The sequence below is a fragment of the Salmo salar genome, chromosome 26 (genome assembly GCF_965601325.2).
Source record: "Salmo salar chromosome 26, fSalSal1, whole genome shotgun sequence".
NCBI lineage: Eukaryota > Metazoa > Chordata > Actinopteri > Salmoniformes > Salmonidae > Salmo > Salmo salar.
The window spans coordinates 2,742,196-2,763,621 of record NC_138316.1 but is presented as its reverse complement, the minus strand read 5'-3'; the positions used below and the strand labels follow the sequence as shown (position 1 = coordinate 2,763,621).

At 43.7% G+C, this 21,426-nt stretch overlaps 1 protein-coding gene across 3 annotated transcripts in view; it reads right to left on the bottom strand.

Annotated features, from left to right (window-relative positions):
• LOC106587026 (zinc finger MIZ domain-containing protein 2) overlaps nt 1-21,426 on the bottom strand; it is a 91,183-nt gene that overhangs the window by 29,325 nt on the left and 40,432 nt on the right. For 2 of the 3 annotated variants that reach the window (XM_014174871.3, XM_014174872.3), the window contains exons 2-16: nt 17,147-17,251; nt 12,375-12,489; nt 11,914-12,107; nt 11,064-11,244; nt 10,307-10,531; nt 9,664-9,873; nt 9,373-9,471; nt 8,934-9,108; nt 6,843-6,984; nt 6,189-6,399; nt 5,868-5,973; nt 3,497-3,654; nt 3,093-3,160; nt 2,908-2,976; nt 2,371-2,615 (exon numbers count right to left, since the gene is read on the bottom strand). In XM_014174871.3, coding sequence (XP_014030346.1) covers nt 2,371-2,615; nt 2,908-2,976; nt 3,093-3,160; nt 3,497-3,654; nt 5,868-5,973; nt 6,189-6,399; nt 6,843-6,984; nt 8,934-9,108; nt 9,373-9,471; nt 9,664-9,873; nt 10,307-10,531; nt 11,064-11,244; nt 11,914-12,107; nt 12,375-12,489; nt 17,147-17,196 — 2,248 coding nt within the window. In that variant the 5' untranslated portion in view covers nt 17,197-17,251. The remainder of the gene's footprint in view (nt 1-2,370; nt 2,616-2,907; nt 2,977-3,092; nt 3,161-3,496; nt 3,655-5,867; nt 5,974-6,188; nt 6,400-6,842; nt 6,985-8,933; nt 9,109-9,372; nt 9,472-9,663; nt 9,874-10,306; nt 10,532-11,063; nt 11,245-11,913; nt 12,108-12,374; nt 12,490-17,146; nt 17,252-21,426) is intronic. The other variant, XM_014174873.3, reaches the window with a different exon arrangement.

Sequence of the window (21,426 nt, the reverse complement as noted above, 5' to 3'; positions counted from 1 at the left end):
ATGCTTTAAATGCTTTATTATCCAAATGTAAAAGCATATACTGTACAGTAGTTTGTTTCTTCATCAACATCGTTATGCTTTCGTTAATAAAATAACGATGAAAATACTCTTTCAAACACACACGGTCACATTGTACAGTGCCATTATGTCTATTAAGCAGAGCTATATTTTGGCCTTTATGGGCAGCGCACAATTGGCCAAGCGTTTCCCTCCCTCTAAAAACAGAAATAAATGTTTTGGCCTTTACAAATATTATTTTGGCCTTTATTCAGATTACAATCGATCCCTTTCGTTTTTTTGAAAACGAAATAACCTCAAATATCGTTATATATTTTCATCAAGTTGATGGCAGTCATATAGCAGCACCTACAAAAAGCTGAGTGACACACTCATTCATGGCTTTGGATCAACAAAAATAAGTACCAACATTCTTTCTAATAGTCTTTAATAAAGACATGTTTTGGTTATCCTGACCTGGACACCATGTACAGTTTTATAATAGCCCATTATTAGCAGGACAATATACCTTTACCAACACCTCTCTGTATTTTGATACTTTGGCTAAATAGCCCAGTGTTTAAGTAGTTATGAATCCATAACAAATTACTATGGAAATAAATATCACTGAATTAAAGAAATATCCTCCAAACCTCTAATCCTCTATATGTAATTATTTGCAGAGAGTAACGTCATATACTGTAGGTCTACCGTAGGCGACATGAGTCTCACTAGTGTTGAGTAAAGTGCTGTTGTTTATTTAAAAAGCATATTGAATTTAGAAGCAATAGCCTACAACTATGTAAGCACCGTTTCGCGCTGCTCTGAGACAAGCATGGGGACTGGTCTTGATGAATCAGTGAGATTTATATTTTTCACTGAATCTCCGTTTGGGTATTGGTTAGATTAGAATTTGAAAATTAGGGTGTAGAAATGTTATGCTCTTAGTGTAACCTTTATTTAACTCGGCAAGTCAGTTAAGAAAAAAAATCTTATTTACAAGGACAGCCTACTCCTTCTTCCCCGACGGGGAATTGAACCCCGGTCTCCCGCGTGCCCGCAAGACACAGGCATTCTTTAGCTAAATAGCCCAGTATTTCCTGACCTTCACGTTGTACACCGCCATATTTTCTGTTCCATCCTAACGGAAACCCAGAGGGTTTTTAGTTTTTCTTGGAATAGAAACACCATAATATTAATCAAATTAATTAAGCAAGTACCAGTGGAAAGAAAGTATGGTCACACCTACTCATTCCAGGGTTTTTCTTTATTTTTACTATGTTCTATATTGTAGAATAATAGTGAATACATCACAACTATGAAATAACACATAAGGAATCAGTTAAGAACAAATTCTTATTTACAAGGACAGCCTACTCCTTCCTCCCCATCGGGGAATTGAAACCCGGTCTCCCGCGTGCCCGCATTCTTAGTACAGCCATTATTGAAGGCTATCAAATGCTTCTCAAAGATGCCCTCTGGTGGTCAAACTAGCACTAACAAACATTAATGGTACCAGTGGTTCACACTTAAATAACGTGCCATAGAATTCTGCAATTTATGCATATATATTATAGAATTTATGCAAGCTGCGCCACAGTACGCTGCAACTTTTAAAGGAGGAACCACTGTACAAGGATGCACTTTCTGGATAGGTTTAGGATCTCATACTGAAGCTTATAGAGACCCCCAACTGGTGTAAAATAAAACAAAATGGATGCAAGCATCATGAAATCTACCAGTTTTTTTTAACCTAATTTGCTTACCACTTTTTCCATGTAGTTTCTTTCTTCACAGATTCCACGAAATGATCACTTTTACCCTTACCTACACGCACATATTACCTCAATTACCTCATACCCCTGCACAATGACTCGGTACCGAGTCAACTCCTTGTATATAGCCTAGTTATTGTGTTACCATTTCTATTATTTAGCAAACTTGTATTACTTTTAATTCTGCATCGTTGGGAAAGGACTCCTAAGTAAGAATTTGACAGTAAAGTCTACACACCTGTTGTATTCGGCGCATGTGAAATACATTTTCATTTGATGCATTGATGATATTTGGTCACTGAATACATTTATGTATAGTTTCCTAGAAACAAGGGGTGGCTCAACTAACCCTTTGGCCGACTTGGCCAACTCTCCCCTATACCATTCTGTTTGTGCTGACTTTCCACTCTTTTCCAGTCCTTTTAATGCCATACACGTTTGGCAGTGACAGAGTCCAAGGAGTGGAATGCTAGCAGAAATCAGGTTCTGGATTTCAGGCTACTCTGGAAGTCCATAAAACAAATACTTAAAAAAGTGGATATGGAAGTGATAATGGCACCACACTTCCCTACCACATGAGAGGAGTTAGTCAGTCTACCTTGGCTGGGGTAGTCCGGAGTACTGCTGTTTCCCCCTGCTGGCATGGAGGGGTAGGGCGATGAGGCTGGGCCTAGGGAGGCGATCATCTCCATGACACTGGGCAGGATCATGTGACTGGGGCTCAGTGTGCGGCAGCGCTTCAGTGCCGGACCATCCGGCTCTTCTTTGATGTGAAGGTCGGGTTTGATGGGAACGGGCTTCCAGCTGCACACCGGGTCAATGGTAATCTCCTCATACTCCGAGCTGCGTGCGTGTAAAATTCAGAGGTGAACGTTTTAGATACGTGGCTGCAGATGAAATAGCACCGTATTCTTTATATGGTGCACCACTTTTGACCAGATAGGGCTCTGGTCAGAAGTAGTGCACCAAATAGGGAATAGGCTGCCATTCAGGACGTAACTATGTTGTGGGTTTTGTGAGAGACATATTGTTGAGGGGATTGGGGGGGGGGATAATAGAGAATGGGAGAGGAATATGGGGGAAAGACTATAAAGCACAATCAGGTACAAATCAGAATGACATGGTTGGTTCTTACTTCTGAATGTAGATGAGGATCCCCAGCATGTACTGGTCCACCTCTAGACCCTCCAGTAGAGCCGTCTTACTGCAAGGGGGAAAGGACGTAGTAGTGAGCTACAATTTATTTAGGACATAGTAGTGAGGTTCAATCGATTTGAATAGTGCAAGGGAGTTATGTAGTAGTCTACTATTCTAACGTACTTGCACACAGGACAGCGCCAGGTCCCCCTCTCACAGTTCAGCTGCAGGTAGGACTCTAGGTCGAAACACTGAAACCAGGTTGAGAGAGAGAGTAGGATTAGCCGAAAATTCATCCAGATACAGAAACATAATATTGATCCGTCACTCACAAACCCTCACGTGTGTAGAGCTCTGACATGTGACTTCCTTGGCACTCAAGAGTTTATAGCCCATCTCCAGGGAACAGGTGAAGGATCAACACTGGCTGCGTCTGAAGTGACACCCTATTCCCTATATAGTGCCCTACAAGTAGAGCACTATTTAGGGAATAGGGAGCCATTTCAGATGCAGCACTGTGTTTTTTCCACTCTGAGGGAGCAGTGTTAGTGGAGCTGATCGGTGTGGTACTGGCAAGGAGTACTGACCTGTATGTGTCTGCAGTCATGGCCTCGCGCTGGCAGCTGGATGCGGCGGAAGGTGATGGGGCACTTGAGGGACACCCTGATAGCCGTCTGCTCCACCCCATCCTCCCCATTCAGCCCCGGTGTCCCTGGGATGGTGCCGCTGCTGAAGTTCCTCTTGACTGCAGTGGGGAGCGGGGGAGAGAGTGAATTTAAGGCCTTTTCACACTGCATTTGTCTTAGCCTTGGGCTATCCTTAACCCCATGCTAAGACTGTCCCTGTGTTAACTTAGCCTGTGTTCACTGAAACCAACTGTCACTTTTCTGGAGTAGAATACTGAAATTAGGAACAATGGAACTCTGATAGGCTAGCCCCAAAAAGTTGGCGCTAACCCTGCTCCAGAGCAGAGCCAGCTAGCCCTGGGCTAAGGTTGGTGCTAGCCCACTTGAGAATATGCAAGAGTGAACACTATATTTGCCCCAGGATAAAAGCTCCCATAGCTAAGAGCAGTGTGAACAGGGCTTTAGAGACCCATTGGCCATGCGGCGAGTGAAGTCCCCATTGTAGAGTTACAGGATGTATTGCTAATGCTATGACGCCGTAGTGCTCAGAGCCTTATCGTGGGACAGTAGCATAAAAGGGATGGAGAAATGAATGCACAGGTTTCACAAAGGCTGTGTCGCTTTGTTGGTAAACCATGACGCTTGCAATGTCAGGATTATGGGTTTGATTCCCGCTGGGGCCCCCAATATGAATATTTATGCATGCGCTACCGTTATTAGCTTTTGATAAAATCAACTGCTAAATGGCATACAGTATTTAATCTATTCTAAAATTGATTAAATACATTTTTTCCTTCTCAATCTACACACAATAACCCAAAATGACAGTGAAAACAGTTTTTTAGAATTCTTTGTAAATTTATTACAAATAAATAATTATTTACATAAGTATTCAGAACCTTTGCTATGAGACTCAATTGAGCTCAGGTGCATCCTGTTTCCATTGATCATCCTTGAGCTGTTGCTACAACTTGATTGGAGTCCACCTGTGGTAAATTCAATTGATTGGATATGATTCGGAAAGGCACACACCTGTCTATATAAGGTCCCACAGTTGACAGTGCATGTTAGAGCAAAAACTAAGCCATGAGGTCAAAGGAATTGTCAGTAGAGCTCCGACACAGCATTGTGTTGAGGCATAGATCTGGGGAAGGGTACCAAAAGATGCAGCATTGAAGGTCCATGAACACAGGTGGACTCCATCAATCTTAAATGAAAGAAATTTGGAACCACTAAAACCCTTCCTAGAGCTGGCCGCCCGGTCAAACTGAACAATCGGGGGAGAAGGGCCTTGGTCAGGGGAGGTGACCAAGAACCTGATGGTCACTCTGACGGAGCTCCATAGTTCCTCTGTGGAGATGGGAGAACCTTCCAGAAGGACAACCATCTCTGCAGCACTCAACTAAATCAGGCCTATATGGTAGAGTGGCCAGATGGAAGCCATTCCTCAGTAAAAAGCACATGACAGTCTCATTGGAGTTTGCCAAATGGCACCTAATGGAATCTCAGACCTTGAGAAACAAGATAATCTGGTCTGATGAAACCAAGATTGAACTCTTTGGCCTGGATGCCAAGAGTCACGTCTGAAGGAAACCTGGCACCATTCCTACGGTGAAGCACGTTGGTGGCAGCATCATGCTGTAGGGGTGTTTTCAGCAGCAGGTCTGGGAGAGTCAGGATTGAGGGAAAGATGAACGGAGAAAAGTACAGAGAGATCCTTGATGAAAATGCTCCAGAGCGCTTAGGACCTCAGACTGGAGCAAAGGTTCATCTTCCAACAGGACAACGACCCTAAGTACACAGCCAAGACAACGCAGGAGTGGCTTTGTGACAAGTCTCTGAATGTCCTTGAGTGGCCCAGAACCCGATCGAACATAGAGAAATAGCTGTGCAGCGACGCTCCCCATCCAACCTGACAGAGCTTGAGGGGATTTGCAAAGACCCCCCAAATACAGGTGTGCCAAGCTTGTAGCGTCATACCCAAGGATACCTTTTTTTAGACAATTTTCTAAACACATGTTTTTGCTTTGTCATTATGTGGTATTGTGTGTAGATTGATGAGGAAAAAGATAATTTAATCAATTTTAGATTAAGGCTGTAACGGAACAAAATATGGAAAAAGTCAAGGGGTCTGAATACTTTCTGAAGGCGCTGTATACTACTAAAAGCTTATCCAGACTTTTCAATAGATTTGAAACAACTGAGAATGGCAAATGGTGGTACCAGAGGTAGTCCTAGTTCCAATGCAAGGTTTCCCTTGTAAAATAGATTTTATATCTCAATGGGAGTTTCCTGATAAATTAAAGGTTCAATAAATAAATGCCCCACTCACTCTTAGTGACACAGTGCTCCGCTGGCAACAGCCGCTTCTTCATCAAGCCCTGTAGCACCGAGCGCACTGACGGCCTGTGGACCAGCTGGAGCACAAACAGGTGAGACTGCAGGTAGCGAGGGCGAGGGGTAGAGAGGAGAGAGACAGCGAAATAGATGTTTAGGATTAGAGATTATCAGTGCAATAGTGAACACTCTACATAGAGGGCAACAGCTTTGACTGTGCCTCAATGTTAACTGTGATGTGACACTTGCAGAAGAGTTGGTTACAATGGTGAGACTCCATTCAACAGAGTGTGGGTGTGCGCTGCAGGACACTTACACAACAGCAGGCTGTGACCGTGATCTGGATGGTGTTCCTCCCAGGCTGACATACTTGCTTCAGGTACAGGGGCTTGTGGGAAGTCTTGTTGTCGCCACGCTGGATGGTGAGGGGCGTGGCGTTAACGCTCACCTGCACCGACGCCGGCCAGTTGGTGTTCATCTGGCGGTCCTCGTGGTGGTAACACTTAAACTGGAGCTCCAAGTCCGGCCTGCGTACGGTACACACATGCACCCACACACACCAAATCATCTACAACAGCAATATATTAGTATAGCATGGTTTAGTTAAGCAATAAGACCCGAGGGGGTGTGGTACTGTATATGGCCAATATACCACGGCTAAGGGCTGTTCTTAGCACGACACAAAGTGGAGTGCTAGGACACAGTCCTTAGCCGTGGTATATTGGCCATATATCACAAACCCCCTGAGGTCCTTATTGTTATTATAAACTGGTTACCAACATAATTAGAGCAATAAAAACAAATGTTCTGTCATACCCATGGTATACGGCCTGATATACCACGGCTTTCAGCCAATCAGCATTCAGGGCTCGAACCACCCAGTTTATAATACAGTATATTACAGAATAGTATAGTATAGCATAGCACAGTACAATCCAATATATAAAATGAAAAGCAGCAGAGCTTGAACCTCATCATGAGGGTCTTGTAGACGGAGTCGCGCAGCTGGAAGACGTGGTTGCTGACAGCCAGGTTGTGCTCCAGGCGGAAGGGTTCCAGCACCACGCCATCTCGTACAGGGAAGGTCAACCGCAGGTCATCGCTGGGGTTACCTGTTGAGCAAAGCCAGGCGGAATCAATCAGCCACCATGTCTCGTTGTTAGACCATCCAAACACACACAACACTAGTTTCTCTGTTTTCTGGAGGCACATAGCCTTACTTGCGTAAGTGCAGAGAAATGATGAAAACAAAGACTACGCTAACCACGTTTCCATCCACAGTTTTTATGCGAGTAATGTCATACCATATAAAAATTAATCACGACAGTTGTGATGGATACAGGAAGTTTCGGTACAAAAGTATAAATACCGATAGATAATTTGTTCGTTCGACATGGTGGGATCTTTTTGTGTCCGTAAAATTAATTATGCGAGAAATGGCGGTGGAAACGCATCGATGCGCAAATACCAAATATTGATATAATAACCATCATATTGAAGTAAACTTGAAATCACACGATGACATGGTGTGTGGTCCTCCCACTACGACTCAGGAAAACATGCAGTTTAAATTAGGCTACATATGAAATAAATTATGATGAACTTCACAGGGTGCTGAAAGTGCATGGTATGAGCTTGATGCTCCTTCCAATAAATGCTGAGGGTCTTATTCTGGTGACATGATGATCGATGCTTGACTGCCGATTAAAAAAATATACATAATCTTATCCATAATCTCATAATGTAGACTAGCCTACCCGCACTGTATCTGAGTCATGGCTAGACAGAATCCTGTTTTTGTCAAATTAATGTCAAAAGTCGATTTTTTTGCATTTTAACATGACGTTAATTAGTCAAAAGCTAGATCACTTCTAGCCATTACCCTGTATCTGCGAGCTGCTGGCTAAAGCACACGTGCCAAGACCAGAGTAGGCACATTTTCTATTTAAAGCAACAGTTTTTGTGACAACACATAGAACATTAGGAAGAAAAAAAACGTAAGCCAAAAATGCACATTGTATGCACTACGTCATCACGCACAGTCAGTTTGGTGGAAACACACCACCGGTGGGGAAAATTGACCTATTTTCTTTATGTAGATTTTTGAATATTTGCATGAAAATCTGTCGCCAATTGGATGGAAGCCTAGCTGATCGTGGACTTCAAGAAACAACAGAGGGAGCACCCCCTATCCACATTGACGGGACAGCAGTGAAGAAGGTGGAAAGCTTCAAGTTCTTCGGCGTACACATCACTGACAAACTGGAATGGTCCACCCACAGACAGTGTGGTGAAGAAGGTGCAACAGCGCCTCTTCAACCTCAGGAGGCTGAAGAAATTTGGCTTGTCACCTAAAACCCTCACAAACTTTTACAGATGCACAATCGAGAGCATCTTGTCGGGCTGTATCACCTCCTGGTACGGCAATTGCGACGCCGCAACCGCAAGGCTCTCCGGAAGGTGATGCGATATGCCCAACACATCACCGGGGGCAAACTACCTGCCCTCAAGGACACCTACAGTACCCGATGTCACAGGAAGGCCAAAAAGCTCATCAAGGACAACAACCACAAGCGCCACTGCCTGTTCCTCCCGTAATCATCCAGAAGGCGAGCTCAGTACAGGTACGTCAATGCTGGGACCGAGAGACTGAAAAACAGCTTCTATCTCAAGGCCATCAGACTGGCCACTTTAATAAATGGAACACTAGTCACTTTAATAATGTTTACATATTTTGCATTACCCATCTCATTTGTATATACTGTATCCGGTACTATTCTACTGTATCATATTCCATGCCGCTCTGACATTGCTCATCCATACATTTGTATATTCTTAATTCCATTCCTTTACTAGATTTGTGTATATTGGGTATATATTGTGTAACTTTTAGATATTACTGCACTGTCGGAGCTAGAAGCACAAGCAATTCGCTTCACCCACAATAACATCTGCTAAACACGTGTATGTGACCAATAAAATATAATTTGATTTAGCTACTGAGAGACAAGGGATTTCCAAAGCAAATTCTGTGTACGAGTGTGTCGTGTTTGAGGTTTACCTGTGGGGAGTGGTGGGGGTAGGGAGTTTGTGTTTGGCTTGATGTCAGGCAGGAAAGCTGGCTTGACGTCTTGGCCAGGAGACATGTAGGGGGGCACCGCACTGCCTGGGGTTATGGGAGGGGTGGGGTTTCCAAGAAGGGGAGAGCTTGGATAACCAGGCATCGCCCTGCCCGGCTGGGACACAAAGAGAATGAGAGTAGGGTTAGGTTGCTGTACTTGGAGGACTCAAAATAGCAGTAATGTGCTGTGCTTTGAGATGTTGGCATTCAGAGGCAACGTAGGTCTACATCTCTACACACAAAAACAAGCCTGGTCCCAAATCTGTTTGTGCCGTCTTTCCAACTCCTACGGCCATTGGCAAGACAGCACAAACTGATCTGGGACCATGTTACACAAAAACATAATGAAGGTGGAATGAGTTCTCTCTCTCTGTCTCACCCCATTGACTGCAGTCTGGTTGAAGGTGTTGTAAACTCCACCGACTCCCCCAGCTGCTAGTGCATTTAGTGTGTTGCCCTGTCCGTTGAACTGCTCCGACTGAAAGGTAAATCGCACAGCACTGGTTTGTACTCTGGACTCTAGTTTGGGTATTATTATTGGTATTACAGTAGCCAGCCAGGGCATACACACACATAGGAGGGAGGGTGTGAAAACAGCACAGCCCACCAGGCTGTGTAACAAACAGACAGGAATAGGCGTTCGACAGATAGTGACACTGGATAGCGTTACCTTGTAGTACTGTCCTGGGTGGGCTGGTCCCGAGGGGTACTGGCCCATGTTGCCCTGCTGCATGGGCATCTTGTGGCCTTGGTAGGAGGGGGAGGTGGCTGAGCGCTGGGGTCCCAGGCCCCCATGGTACTGGATGGGCTGCCCAGGGTAGGGCCCCTGACCAGGAGCAGGGCCAGCCATGCCTGGACCATACTGCTGCCCGGGAAAGCCCTGAGGGAGACACACAGAGGGGGCAAAATGGAACAGAGATATGTGTTGACCTCAAAACAAAACTGGGCACACAATTATATTTCTGGAATGATGAGGATACAAACAAATGAAAGCTATAATGTCACTGAGATAAACCTCACCAAATAAGGAAGTTGAGCTTACTTGAATTCTAAGCTCGCGAAATTACACTTTGATACCCAGCATTAATTGGAGGCGTTTACTTGCTAAAATGTGAAGTGACACCTGGCTATTATAAGAGAATGGCCCATTTTGGTGAAGTTGGACAGCGTAACCAAAAACAACTACATTAACGGCAAACTCCATATCAAGCTTAATATTATAATTCACATGGTATATTTTTTACTTATGGCTGTCAGTCTACAAATTGTTTGCATTAGAAAGTATGTGAAGTCATTCGCCGGGAGAGACTCACCTCAGCGTTGTATGGGCGTTTGAGTCCCTGCTGTGGCCTGGGTGGTCCATGCTGAGCCCCGGGGTAGCCTGGGTGCTGGGGCATCCTCTGACCTTGAGGGGCACCGTACATGGGCCCCATGGACGGGGGACGAGCGGGACCCATCCCTGCCGGGGACATGCCAGGGGGACCTCTGGGGCCCGAGTGTTGCATGAACTGTGTGTTGTAGCCCGCACCGCCACCCATCTGAAAAGTTCTCTAGGTTAGTGTGGGCATGACATGGTGGATGAGATAAAGGAAACAGAAGTAACTTTGATGTTCTCTGTTTTCCCTGGGTTACATGGTTATAATAACGTATATTTATGTCCATATTGAGCAGTGTTGCAAAGTTGAATAACTTCCCTCTGTTAAACATGACATCAGCCACTCACTCCTATAGCCAGTAGGGGGTGCAGTATCCACTCAGACCAACAGAGGCCACCATTTTGGTTGGATGTTTCTGCACAATACATGAGTCTGACAGGCAACTCCAATTAGGTGTTTATGTCGCAACCCCTGGCTTGTGGTCATCTGAGACAATAGTACTACTATAGCAGACAGTATGCACTACAGAGTTGGATTAATTTGCCCCAAGACTCTGATCTTGGGTCAGTTTAGCATTTCCCCCTGTAATTGTTAAGGTTAGGATTTGGGGGAAGGCAAGCTGATCCTAGATCTGTACCTATGGAAAAATTCACTAGAGCATGTACTACATTGCCCTCCCTAACTCCTTCCTTACCTGGCCATAGTTCATCTCCTGATTCTGCTTCTCCTGGATAGCAGCAACCGTTGCCGTGGCTGTGGCCGTTGCTGTGGCAGCCGCTGCAGCCACCGCTGCCGCCGCCGCCTGGGTGAAGTCGGTTTGAGGGCGGATGCCGTGAGGGGGCATGCCCATAGACCCCCCTCCGTTATTGGGGTAACTGAGGGGACAGAGAAATGGTTGTTTCAAAATAAACCAACCTGAAAATAGTGTGACTCCAGTATTTCACACAGGTACATTTTCCCCCAGTAAAACAGTAACTGTTCCGTATAAACAGAAACCATCATCCTCTTGGCTACTATACAAACACTACAGGAGGACTACTATACAACATGTATGTCTGGCAGCTAATTCATTCGGTTTTGGTTTGGACACTTGTCCCTTGTGCTCGGAGGGAACAGTTCCAGCTATTCAAAAATGAATGGTGTATTGAGATTAGTGTCACCCTGAATGTTAATCGATTTAGTTTTGCAGTGCACCACTCAGGATTAAATAGCCTACTAGTCGACTGAATCCACAATGGTATGAGAGGGGATGGCAAAAGGAAACTGCTGTTAATGGGTGAGTCAGAGACAGGTCTCACTAAAAGGAAACGGTTGCAGCCAAGAAGATGGACGAGGAGCTCTGACACTATCCAGCCTTCACATACTGGAGTGGGCAGAGGCATATTGCCAACACGGGTATGTGTGTGTGGGGGAGATGTTGACTCCCTTAATCTTTGCCTCCAAATCTCTCCTCTCCTTCTCCTCGAGGTAATTCCACATAAATGAGCGGAGATAAAAACACGTGGCCTGGGCTATATCGGTCGGTCGGTCTGTCTGTCGCTTACCTGCCCACGTATCCAGGCCCGGCGGGGTATCCCCCATTGCCCCTGCCGTACACGCCCTGCTGCATGTAGCCTTTGTTGGGCTCCGGGTAGCCCTGTTGACCCATAAACTGCTGGCCCATCCCAGGGCTATGGCCGGGAATCATGTTGCCCCCGCCAGAGTTCCCACCTGGACCCATCGGGTTCCCACCCAGGACCTGAGGGGGAGGAGAAACAAACAGAGTGTTTACGAGGTGAATCACTATCAACCTAGTTCTAATATGATTCACCCCAATGATTCTTGTACTTTGGAATGTTGATGTATCGCCTGTGGAGGAAAGGAAGGGAGGGTGACATTATATTCCAGCTGTATGTAGCATCCCAAGTGGGTCCAGGTTGAAAGTAGTGCACTACATAGGGTATAGGGTGCCATTTGGGATGCACTCTTAATGTTTGCTTTCGTGGGGTCACGGGTGTATCCATACCTGGCTGGGTGAAGGATTGGTTACCCCCCACACTGTGGTTACCACAGACAGGGAGCCTGCCGGCTGATTGCTGCCTTGCTGCCAGGACACAGGGTCATAAGGGTAGGAGCCGTCACTGAGGAGGAGGAGAGACAGAGATTACTGACTGGAGAATTGGGTCGTGGCCAACACTTCCTCTGTGGCCCTTCAGGGACCTCAACTATGGGTTAAGGCGGATAAGTCCATGGAGCTTTGAGCGGATGCTGGAGCTTTGCTGAGTCAGGAGAGAAATATGGACATGTATTTATACATGTAAGCAACATGCATGCCTGAAGATTCTGGCTTTGCTATAGCCCGTGCATATTTAAAAATCTGTGCTGGGCATGTGTGCCGCTTGTGCTTTACTCAGTGGATTTGCCTGTGCATGTCAATCACATTATCACACGACACTGCACCATGTCTCCATGGAGACAAAGCCGTCACCTAGATACGGGTAAAAGTAGCAGTGCCAAGAGAGAAGTTACGTGTGTGACTCATACTGGATAAAACAGGACTGCTCTAGTTATTCCTGTTTGCTTTCCATAATCAGCCTTGCAGCGCACATCTTGTTGAGTCTGGCACACAGGCACAGCATGGTTTCTGTTATTTTGGCCGATAAAAAAAAAATGAAAAGTCCATAAATAAAACTGTTGCAGGCAAAAATGACTGGGAGAAAAAAAAAAATTCAATCCCATTGCAAAATAATGCTTATATTCATTGATGGAAATACCAGTCAGTGGAAATACATTTGACCATCATGAGCATCAGTCTATAGGTTAATTTGCATAATTTTGTGGAATTAAATTGGCCTGTGTGTATTTTCATTAGTCATCATGCATCTTATTTATCCAACACAACTGTCACACACGCACAACATACAGAGTTCATCAGCTGGTTGCTGCTGGAGTAAACATGCTTTTATAAGCCCATTCATTGCGCAATAATTCTAAATGCGTGTGTTAAACACAGTTTTGGTGCACAGTTAAAAAAGCTATTTTATTTATTTATTTCTCAAACAGGCTATTGAAGCGCGCCCCCCATTCACAATTCAAGTGCAGGCAACAGGCTATCAGCGCGTCATCCACCACTTTACAATGTGAGCTGGAGGCAGTATGCATTTTAAAAACATTGTTTGAAACCTATATGTTTTATTTCATTTAAATGAGGCATGTCTTACCTTCATTCAAAGTAGCCTATAGGCAAAACCCGACCATAAAACGTGGAGGCAATTATTTTATAAAGACTTTATAGGCGGCGCGTGAGTTTCAAGTTTGGGGAAGCTAACAATTTATCCTACCATTTCTTCCGTTTTACGTGCCAGTTATGATTTTCATATGCACGTTTTAATGGAACAATTTCATTTCAATAATAACGTTTTCGTTTCTCAAAATCATTGTCACATGGTTAATCATAAAAATCTGAATTAAAATGATAAAAAATCTAAAAGTTAAGTCAACTAATGCGAGGTCACCAACATATTGATACACCATGATCCATTGGCGCATAAAGAAATGAGCGCATGGAACTAGGCCTATAAATTCCACTGCTCTTTCACACCGAGGATTGGTGATTATCGAGGGAGATTGTTGGAAAGATTTTTCAAATAGCTTACATTGAAAAACTATAGTTTTAATATATTATCATTCGCAATGGATGTAAAAAAGTAAAAATAAAAAATACACTTTCCTACATTTCCACGGAGCAGGCCAGGTACTTCTATGCATGCTCAGGCGCGCACGCTCCCTCAACATTATTAGGAGAGAGAAACCAGACACATGCTCATTGTTCACATCGAGCACTCCAAACAAAAAGGGAATTTAAAGTGTAGCAGTTTGTGAACTCCGCACTCCAAGACCTCTCCACTCCAAGAATGAGAACGGTAAATGACAGTAATTAATGTAACCAAATGGCAAGGACTAACGGTACATTTACTACTGGTGACATATGTAATAGGGAATTGATCATATAAAATAAAAAGGGCAAACAATTCACACAATGAATGTGCAAGAATTGGCGGGAGACTGATGAGCCATTCTGGAGAGACTGGCCTTCACCTCACACCCCTCCGCTTCTTATTGTCTCAAAATGTTTAATTATACTCAAGACACATTATCTTCACACATATTTGTTATGCTTTTCACTGACAGCTAGGCCTATTGCCACGCCATAAGCCTATGAGAGCTTCTGATTTGAAACAATACAAAGCAAAATATGACATTTTTTGTTACTAATGATCCTTGTTCCTCTGTGGCTAAGTCATGTTTTCTGGTGAAGTATTTAAATGATTTAATTTATTTCTGTATAGACAGGACTAATTACATAATTTTGTGAAACGTATTTCTATCTCTCTTGCTCTTTTGGTTTTCATATCAACTTTCATTTTTTTCCAGAAGCCAAAAGGCGTCTTGTTTTGCACGCTTTGTACAAAATAAAATGCAGTACAACAGGATATTTCTAAACATAGTTCTTTATTAGCAAGCTATAACTGGCATGTTCGAATGTCTAATACCATGATCAACCGAATATGACCTCACCACCTGGGTGGTCTTAACCAATCAAAGCGTAGTATGATACGGCTGTAAAATGCATCCAATTACAATTCAGTAGGTTTACACATATGAATATTACTTCCCCTTCTTTTAAAAGAAAAATGTACAACATATTCTAAGGGTTTCTTTTGAATACATGCTCTGTAGTTTGAACTGTACACTGCTCCTTCTGCGGTGTGGACGTGATATGAATGTTCAGTGTCAGCTGGCTGGATGAAGACTGCTGGCTTCCAGTGGCCATGCTCCTGGATTCTAACTGACTCTGTCGTTCAGTGGTGGCAGTGTTCTCGCTGACCTGTCATAGTTGTCTCTGTGCACGTTTTTCATGCATTTCTTTGTAGCTGACGACCTCAGGTTGCAGCTGCTGGTTAGTGCTGGGAAGGTTTGAGCGAAGTCTGCGGCTCATCAACAGCTGGGCTGGTGATTTGAAGTTGTCAACTGGAGTGTTGAGGTATTCAAGGAGACTGAGGTAGGGGTCTCGTCTGCTTTTGCTTTGTCCATGAGTGATTTAGCAATCTGCACAGATTTTTCAGCAAGGCCATTCATTTGAGGGTAATGCGGGCTTGTGGTGACATGTGTGAACTCCCATGCTTTTGTGAAGGATTCAAACTCATTTGATTTGTAACAGGGGCCATTGTCAGATATAAAAGTCTCTAAAAATGCCATGCCTGGCAAGGATTGCTTTCAGCTTGTGTATCACAGCTGCAGATGTGGTGCTGTGAAGCTTGTCGAGTTCGAAGTATCTGCTGTAGTAGTCCACTGTTACGATGTAGTCCTCGTTGTTCCAGGTGAACAGATCGGTTGCCACGACCTGCCAGGGTTGGTCTGGGATACAGTGAGGTAACATTGGCTCTGGTGATTGAGGAGCATCGTTGAAGACATGTGGGGCATTTACTAACAATGTCCTCTCTTTGTTTGCACATTCCGTGCCAAAACAAAATGTCCCGCGTGCTCTCTGTTTGCACTTTTCCATGCCCATGTGTCCAGCATGGATTTTTTTGTCAAAATCTCTTCTCTGAGAATGGTAGGAATGATGATTTTCTCTCCTTTGAGAGAACCATCGTGATGAACTATCATCACGATGGTTCCAGAACTCTGAGACACTCAGAGGGGATTTTCTCCTCTCCTCAGGCCATCCATCCTGTATGACTTTCCTCAGCTGTGTGAGTTGTGAGTCCTTTTCTGTTTCTGCTCAGCTCTCCTTCAGTTTTGTGTCACTAACTGGTAAGTTGTTGTACACAGTGTGCAATTGCATGTCCATGCCTTCACTGAGGCTGCGGTCCTTGTAGGTAAGAAACTTCCTGGAGAGTGTGTCTGCGACAGGGATGTCTTTGCCTGGACGGTGAGTGATTGTGAAGTCGTATTTTTGTAGTTGAAGGATCATTCTCTGTAGCCTTGGCCGTGCTGCGGCTAGTGGTTTCCTCATGATTGACTCGAGGGGCTTGTGGTCAGATTTCACAATGACTTGTCGTCCATATACGTACTGATGGAAACGCTTACATCCGAACAGAATGGTGTACAGCCCCTTTTCGATTTGAGCGTAGTTCATTTCACAGTCAGTGATTTGAAAGCGTAGCCGATGGGCTTTCCTTCTTGCAGTAGCACTGCACCTAGTCCATACTTCAACGCGTCCACTTGGAGTCTGAGCTCTTTGTTGGGGTCGTAGTAGGTAATGTTGGTAGGATAGACCCTGGCCTCTGTCCAAACAAACCAGACTGAAGTGAGGGTTATATCAGCACAAAACTGTGTTGAGTAAGCTACGTTGGAGTGAGAGGTGGTGACATTTTTGCCTTGTGTGGGTGTACTTTGTCATTCAAATAAAAACTTTACTGTCACACTCTTTTCTCAACTCCCACGTTTAGCCAGCCATCCTCAAAAGAAGATCACTTTATCGGTCAGTTCATCTCGACTCTCCCTTGCCTCCTTGACAGAAATTCACAGAATGGATGTATTTCTGGGCCCGTATTCACAAAGCATCTCAGAGTATGACCAAGGATCAGTTTTGTGTTTTAAATCATAATGAATAAGAGGGGGGGACCTGATCCTAGATCAGCACTCCTACTCTGAGACATGTGAATACAGACCCTGAAAGTCACAGCCATTCTTCTAAACTACAAAACCACATCAAAGCTTAATCATCCTTATCGAATGGAGAGGGAGGAGAGATGGGCTGGCTATCTGGCTGGGTGGGTAGTTGGTACACACCTGTGTGGATTAGGAGGTAGGCCAGGTTTCATTGAGTTCATGGGGTTCATTGGAAGGACGTTGGGATCAGCAGAGAGCCCCACAACTCCTCAACCAGCAGACAGCCTGAAAACAAAAGAACACGTGGTTTAGACATGAGGCCAACTATTAAGATAGCAGTCTACTGTACCGTTGGAGAATAGACAGGAACATTTGTCATATCATTTGCATATTCAGAAAGTCTTTAATTATAAGAGGAGAAACTACCAAAACAATGATCGGCAGAGCATCCTACCAGAGCTACCAGAGGGGCACTACTGAGAAAAATTAACATAGGCCTACCGCCCAATGTTGTTGTTACGTATACAGTACCTTCAGCAAGTATTCACACCCCTGGACTTTTTCCACATTTTGTTGTGTTACAGCCTGAATTTAAAATGGTTTACATTTATATTTATCACTGGCCTACACACAATACCCCATAATGTCAAAGTGGACTTCAGTTTTTCGAAATGTTTCCAAATTAATAAAAAATAACAAGCTCTAATGTCTTGAGTCAATAAGTATTCAACCCCTTTGTTATGGCAAGACTAAATAAGTTCAGGAGTAAAAATGTGCTTAACATGACGCATAATAATTTGCATGGACTCACTCTGTGTGCAATAACAGTGTTTAACCTCTCTAGGGTAGGGAGCAGTATTTTCACATCCGGATAAAAAACGTACCCGATTTAATCTGGTTATTACTACTGCCCAGAAACTAGAATATGCATATAATTGTTTGATTTGGATAGAAAACACCCTAAAGTTTCTAAAACTGTTTGAATGGTGTCTGTGAGTATAACAGAACTCATATGGCAGGCCAAAACCTGAGAAGATTCTGTACAGGAAGTGCCCTCTCTGACCATTTCTTGGCCTTCTATACCCTCTTTATCGAAAACAGAGGATCTCTGCTGTAACGTGACACTTTCTAAGGCTCCCATAGGCTCTCAGAAGGCGCCAGAACGTTGAATGATGACTTTGCAGCCCCTGGCTGAAAAACAGTAGCGCATTTGGATAGTGGTCGATCTGAGAACAATGAGACGGGGGTCGCGCGTGCACGTGAAGAGTCCATTTTACATTTTCAGTCTTTGAACGAAAAAGACGTCTCCTGGTCGGAATATTATCGCTATTTTACGAGAAAAATCGCATAAAAATTGATTTTAAACAGCGTTTCATATGCTTCGAAGTATGGTAATGGGATATTTTGACATTTTTTGTCACGACATGCGTCCGCGCGTCACCGTTCGGATAGTGTCTTGAATGCAAGAACAAAACAGAGGATATTTGAACATAACTATGGATTATTTTGAACCAAAACAACATTTGTGGATGAAGTAGAAGTCCTGGGAGTGCCTTCTGACGAAGAACAGCAAAGGTAATCCAATTTTTCTTATAGTAATTCTGAGTTTAGTGAACGCCAAACTTGGTGGGTGTCAAATTAGCTAGCCCGTGATGGCGAGCTATCTACTCAGAATATTGCAAAATGTGCTTTTGCCGAAAAACTATTTTAAAATCTGACACCGCGATTGCATAAAGGAGTTCTGTATCTATAATTCTTTAAATAATTTATGTTTTTTGTGAATGTTTATCGTGAGTAATTTAGTAAATTCACCGGAAGTTTTCGGTATGTTTGCTAGTTCTGAACGTCACATGCTAATGTAAAAAGCTGGTTTTTGATATAAATATGAACTTGATTGAACAAAACATGCATGTATTGTATAACATAATGTCCTAGGAGTGTTATCTGATGAAGATCAAAGGTTAGTGCTGCATTTAGCTGTGGTTTTGGTTTTTGTGACATTATATGCTAGCTTGAAAAATGGGTGTGTGATTATTTCTGGCTGGGTACTCTCCTCACAATCTAATGTTTTGCTTTCGTTGTAAAGCCTTTTTGAAATCGGACAATGTGGTTAGATAAAGGAGCGTCTTTAAAATGGTGTAAAATAGTCATATGTTTGAGAAATTGAAGTAATAGCATTTTTAAGGTATTTGAATATCGCGCCACTCGATTCCACTGGCTGTTGACTAGGTGGGACGATTTCGTCCCACATACCCTAGAGAGGTTAACATGATTTTTGAAAGACTTCCTCATCTCTGTACCCCACACATACAACTATCTGTAAGATCACTCAGTTGAGCAGTGACTATCAAACACAGATTTAACCACAAAGACCAGGGATGTTTTAGAATGCCTTGAAAAAAGGGCAACCTACAGTGGCAAGAAAAAGTATGTGAACCCTTTGGAATTACATGGATTTCTGCATAAATTAGTCAAAACTAAATGAGTTTTCCAAAAGCTAATTGGAGTCAGCTAACCTGGAGTCCAATCAATGAAACGAAATTTGAGATTTTTTGGTTAGATCTGCCCTGCCCTATAAAAAACACTCACAAAATGTGGAGTTTGCTATTCACATGAAGCATTGCCTGATGTGAACCATGCCACAAACAAAAGAGATCTCAGAAGACCTAAGATTATGGGCATGGGTCCTCAGATGCTCAAAAGGTTCTACAGCTGCACCAGAGAGCATCCTGACTGGTTGCATCACTGCCTGGCCTCCGACCGCAAGGCACCACAGAGGGTAGCACGAACGGCCCAGTACATCACTGGGGCCAAGCTTCCTGTCAAAGACTCCAGCCAACCTAGTCATAGACTGTTCTCTCTGCTACCGCACGGCAAGTGGTACCGGAGCACCAAGGCTAAGTCCAAGAGGCTTCTAAACAGCTTCTACCCATAGACTGATGAACATCAAGGCTTTTAGATATACTTTTGTAACCCTTTCTAGGTTTATGCAAGTCAACAATTCTTAAACAAATTGTATTAGTTGCATGTGCCGAATACAACAACCTTGCAGTGAAATGCTTACTTACGAGTCCTTAAAAGCCATAAGACTCCTGAACATCTAGCCAAATGGCTACCCAGACTATTTGCATTGCCCCCCCCCCCCCTCTCTCTTTACACCACTGCTACTTTCAGTTGTCATCTATGCATAGTCACTTTAATAAATCTACCTACATGTACATGCTACCTCAACTAACCGGTGCCCCCACACATTGACTCTGTATTGGTACCCCCCTGTATATAGTCTCACTATTGTTATTTTACTGCTGCTCTTTAATTACTTGTTACTTTTCACTCTTATTCTTATCCGTATTTTTTTGAAACTGCATTGTTGGTTAAGGACTCGTAAGTAAGCATTTCACTGCAAGGTTGTTGTATTCGGCACATGCAACTAATACAATTTGTTTAAGAATTGTTGACTTGCATAAACCTAGAAAGGGTTACAAAAGTATATCTAAAAGCCTTGATGTTCATCAGTCTATGGTAAGACAAATTGTCTATAAATGGAGAAAGTTCAGCCCTGTCGCTACTCTCCCTAGGAGTGGCCGTCCTGCAAAGATGACTGCAAGAGCACAGTGCAGAATGCTCATTGAGGTTAAGAAGAATCCTAGAGTGTCAGCTAAAGACTTACAGAACTCTCTGGAACATGTTAACATATGTTGACGAGTCTACGATACGTAAAACACTAAACAAGAATGGTGTGCATGGGAGGACAACACAGAAGAAGCCACTGCTGTCCAAAAAAAACATTGCTGCACATGTGAAATTCGCAAAAGAGCACCTGGATGTTCCACAGCGCTTCTGGCAAAATATTCTGTGGACAGATGAAACAGTTGAGTTGTTTGGAAGGAACACACAACACTATGTGTGGAGGAAAAAAGCACAGCATACCAACATCAAAACCTCATCCCAACTGTAAAGTATGGTGGAGGGAGCATCATGGTTTGGGGCTGCTTTGCTGCCTCAGGGCCTGGACAGCTTGCTATCATTGACGGGAAAACGAATTCCCAAGTTTATCAAGACATTTTGCAGGAGAATGTAAGGCTATCTGTCCGCCAATTGAAGCTCAACAGAAGTTGGGTGATGCAACATGACAACGACCCAAAACACAGAAGTAAAATCAACAATAGAATAGCGTCAACAGAAGAAAATACGCCTTCTGGAGTGGCCCAGTCAGAGTGCTGACCTCAACCTGATTTAAAATGTGGCATGACCTCAAGAGCTGTTCACACCAGACATCCTAAGAATATTGCTGAACAAACAGTTGTGTAAAGATGAATGGTCCAAAATTCCTCCTGACCATTGTGCAGGTCTGATCTGCAACTACAGAAAACATTTGGTTGATTTTATTGCTGCCAAGGGTTCACATACTTTTCCCACCCTACACTGTGAATGTTTACACAGTGTGTTCAATAAAGACA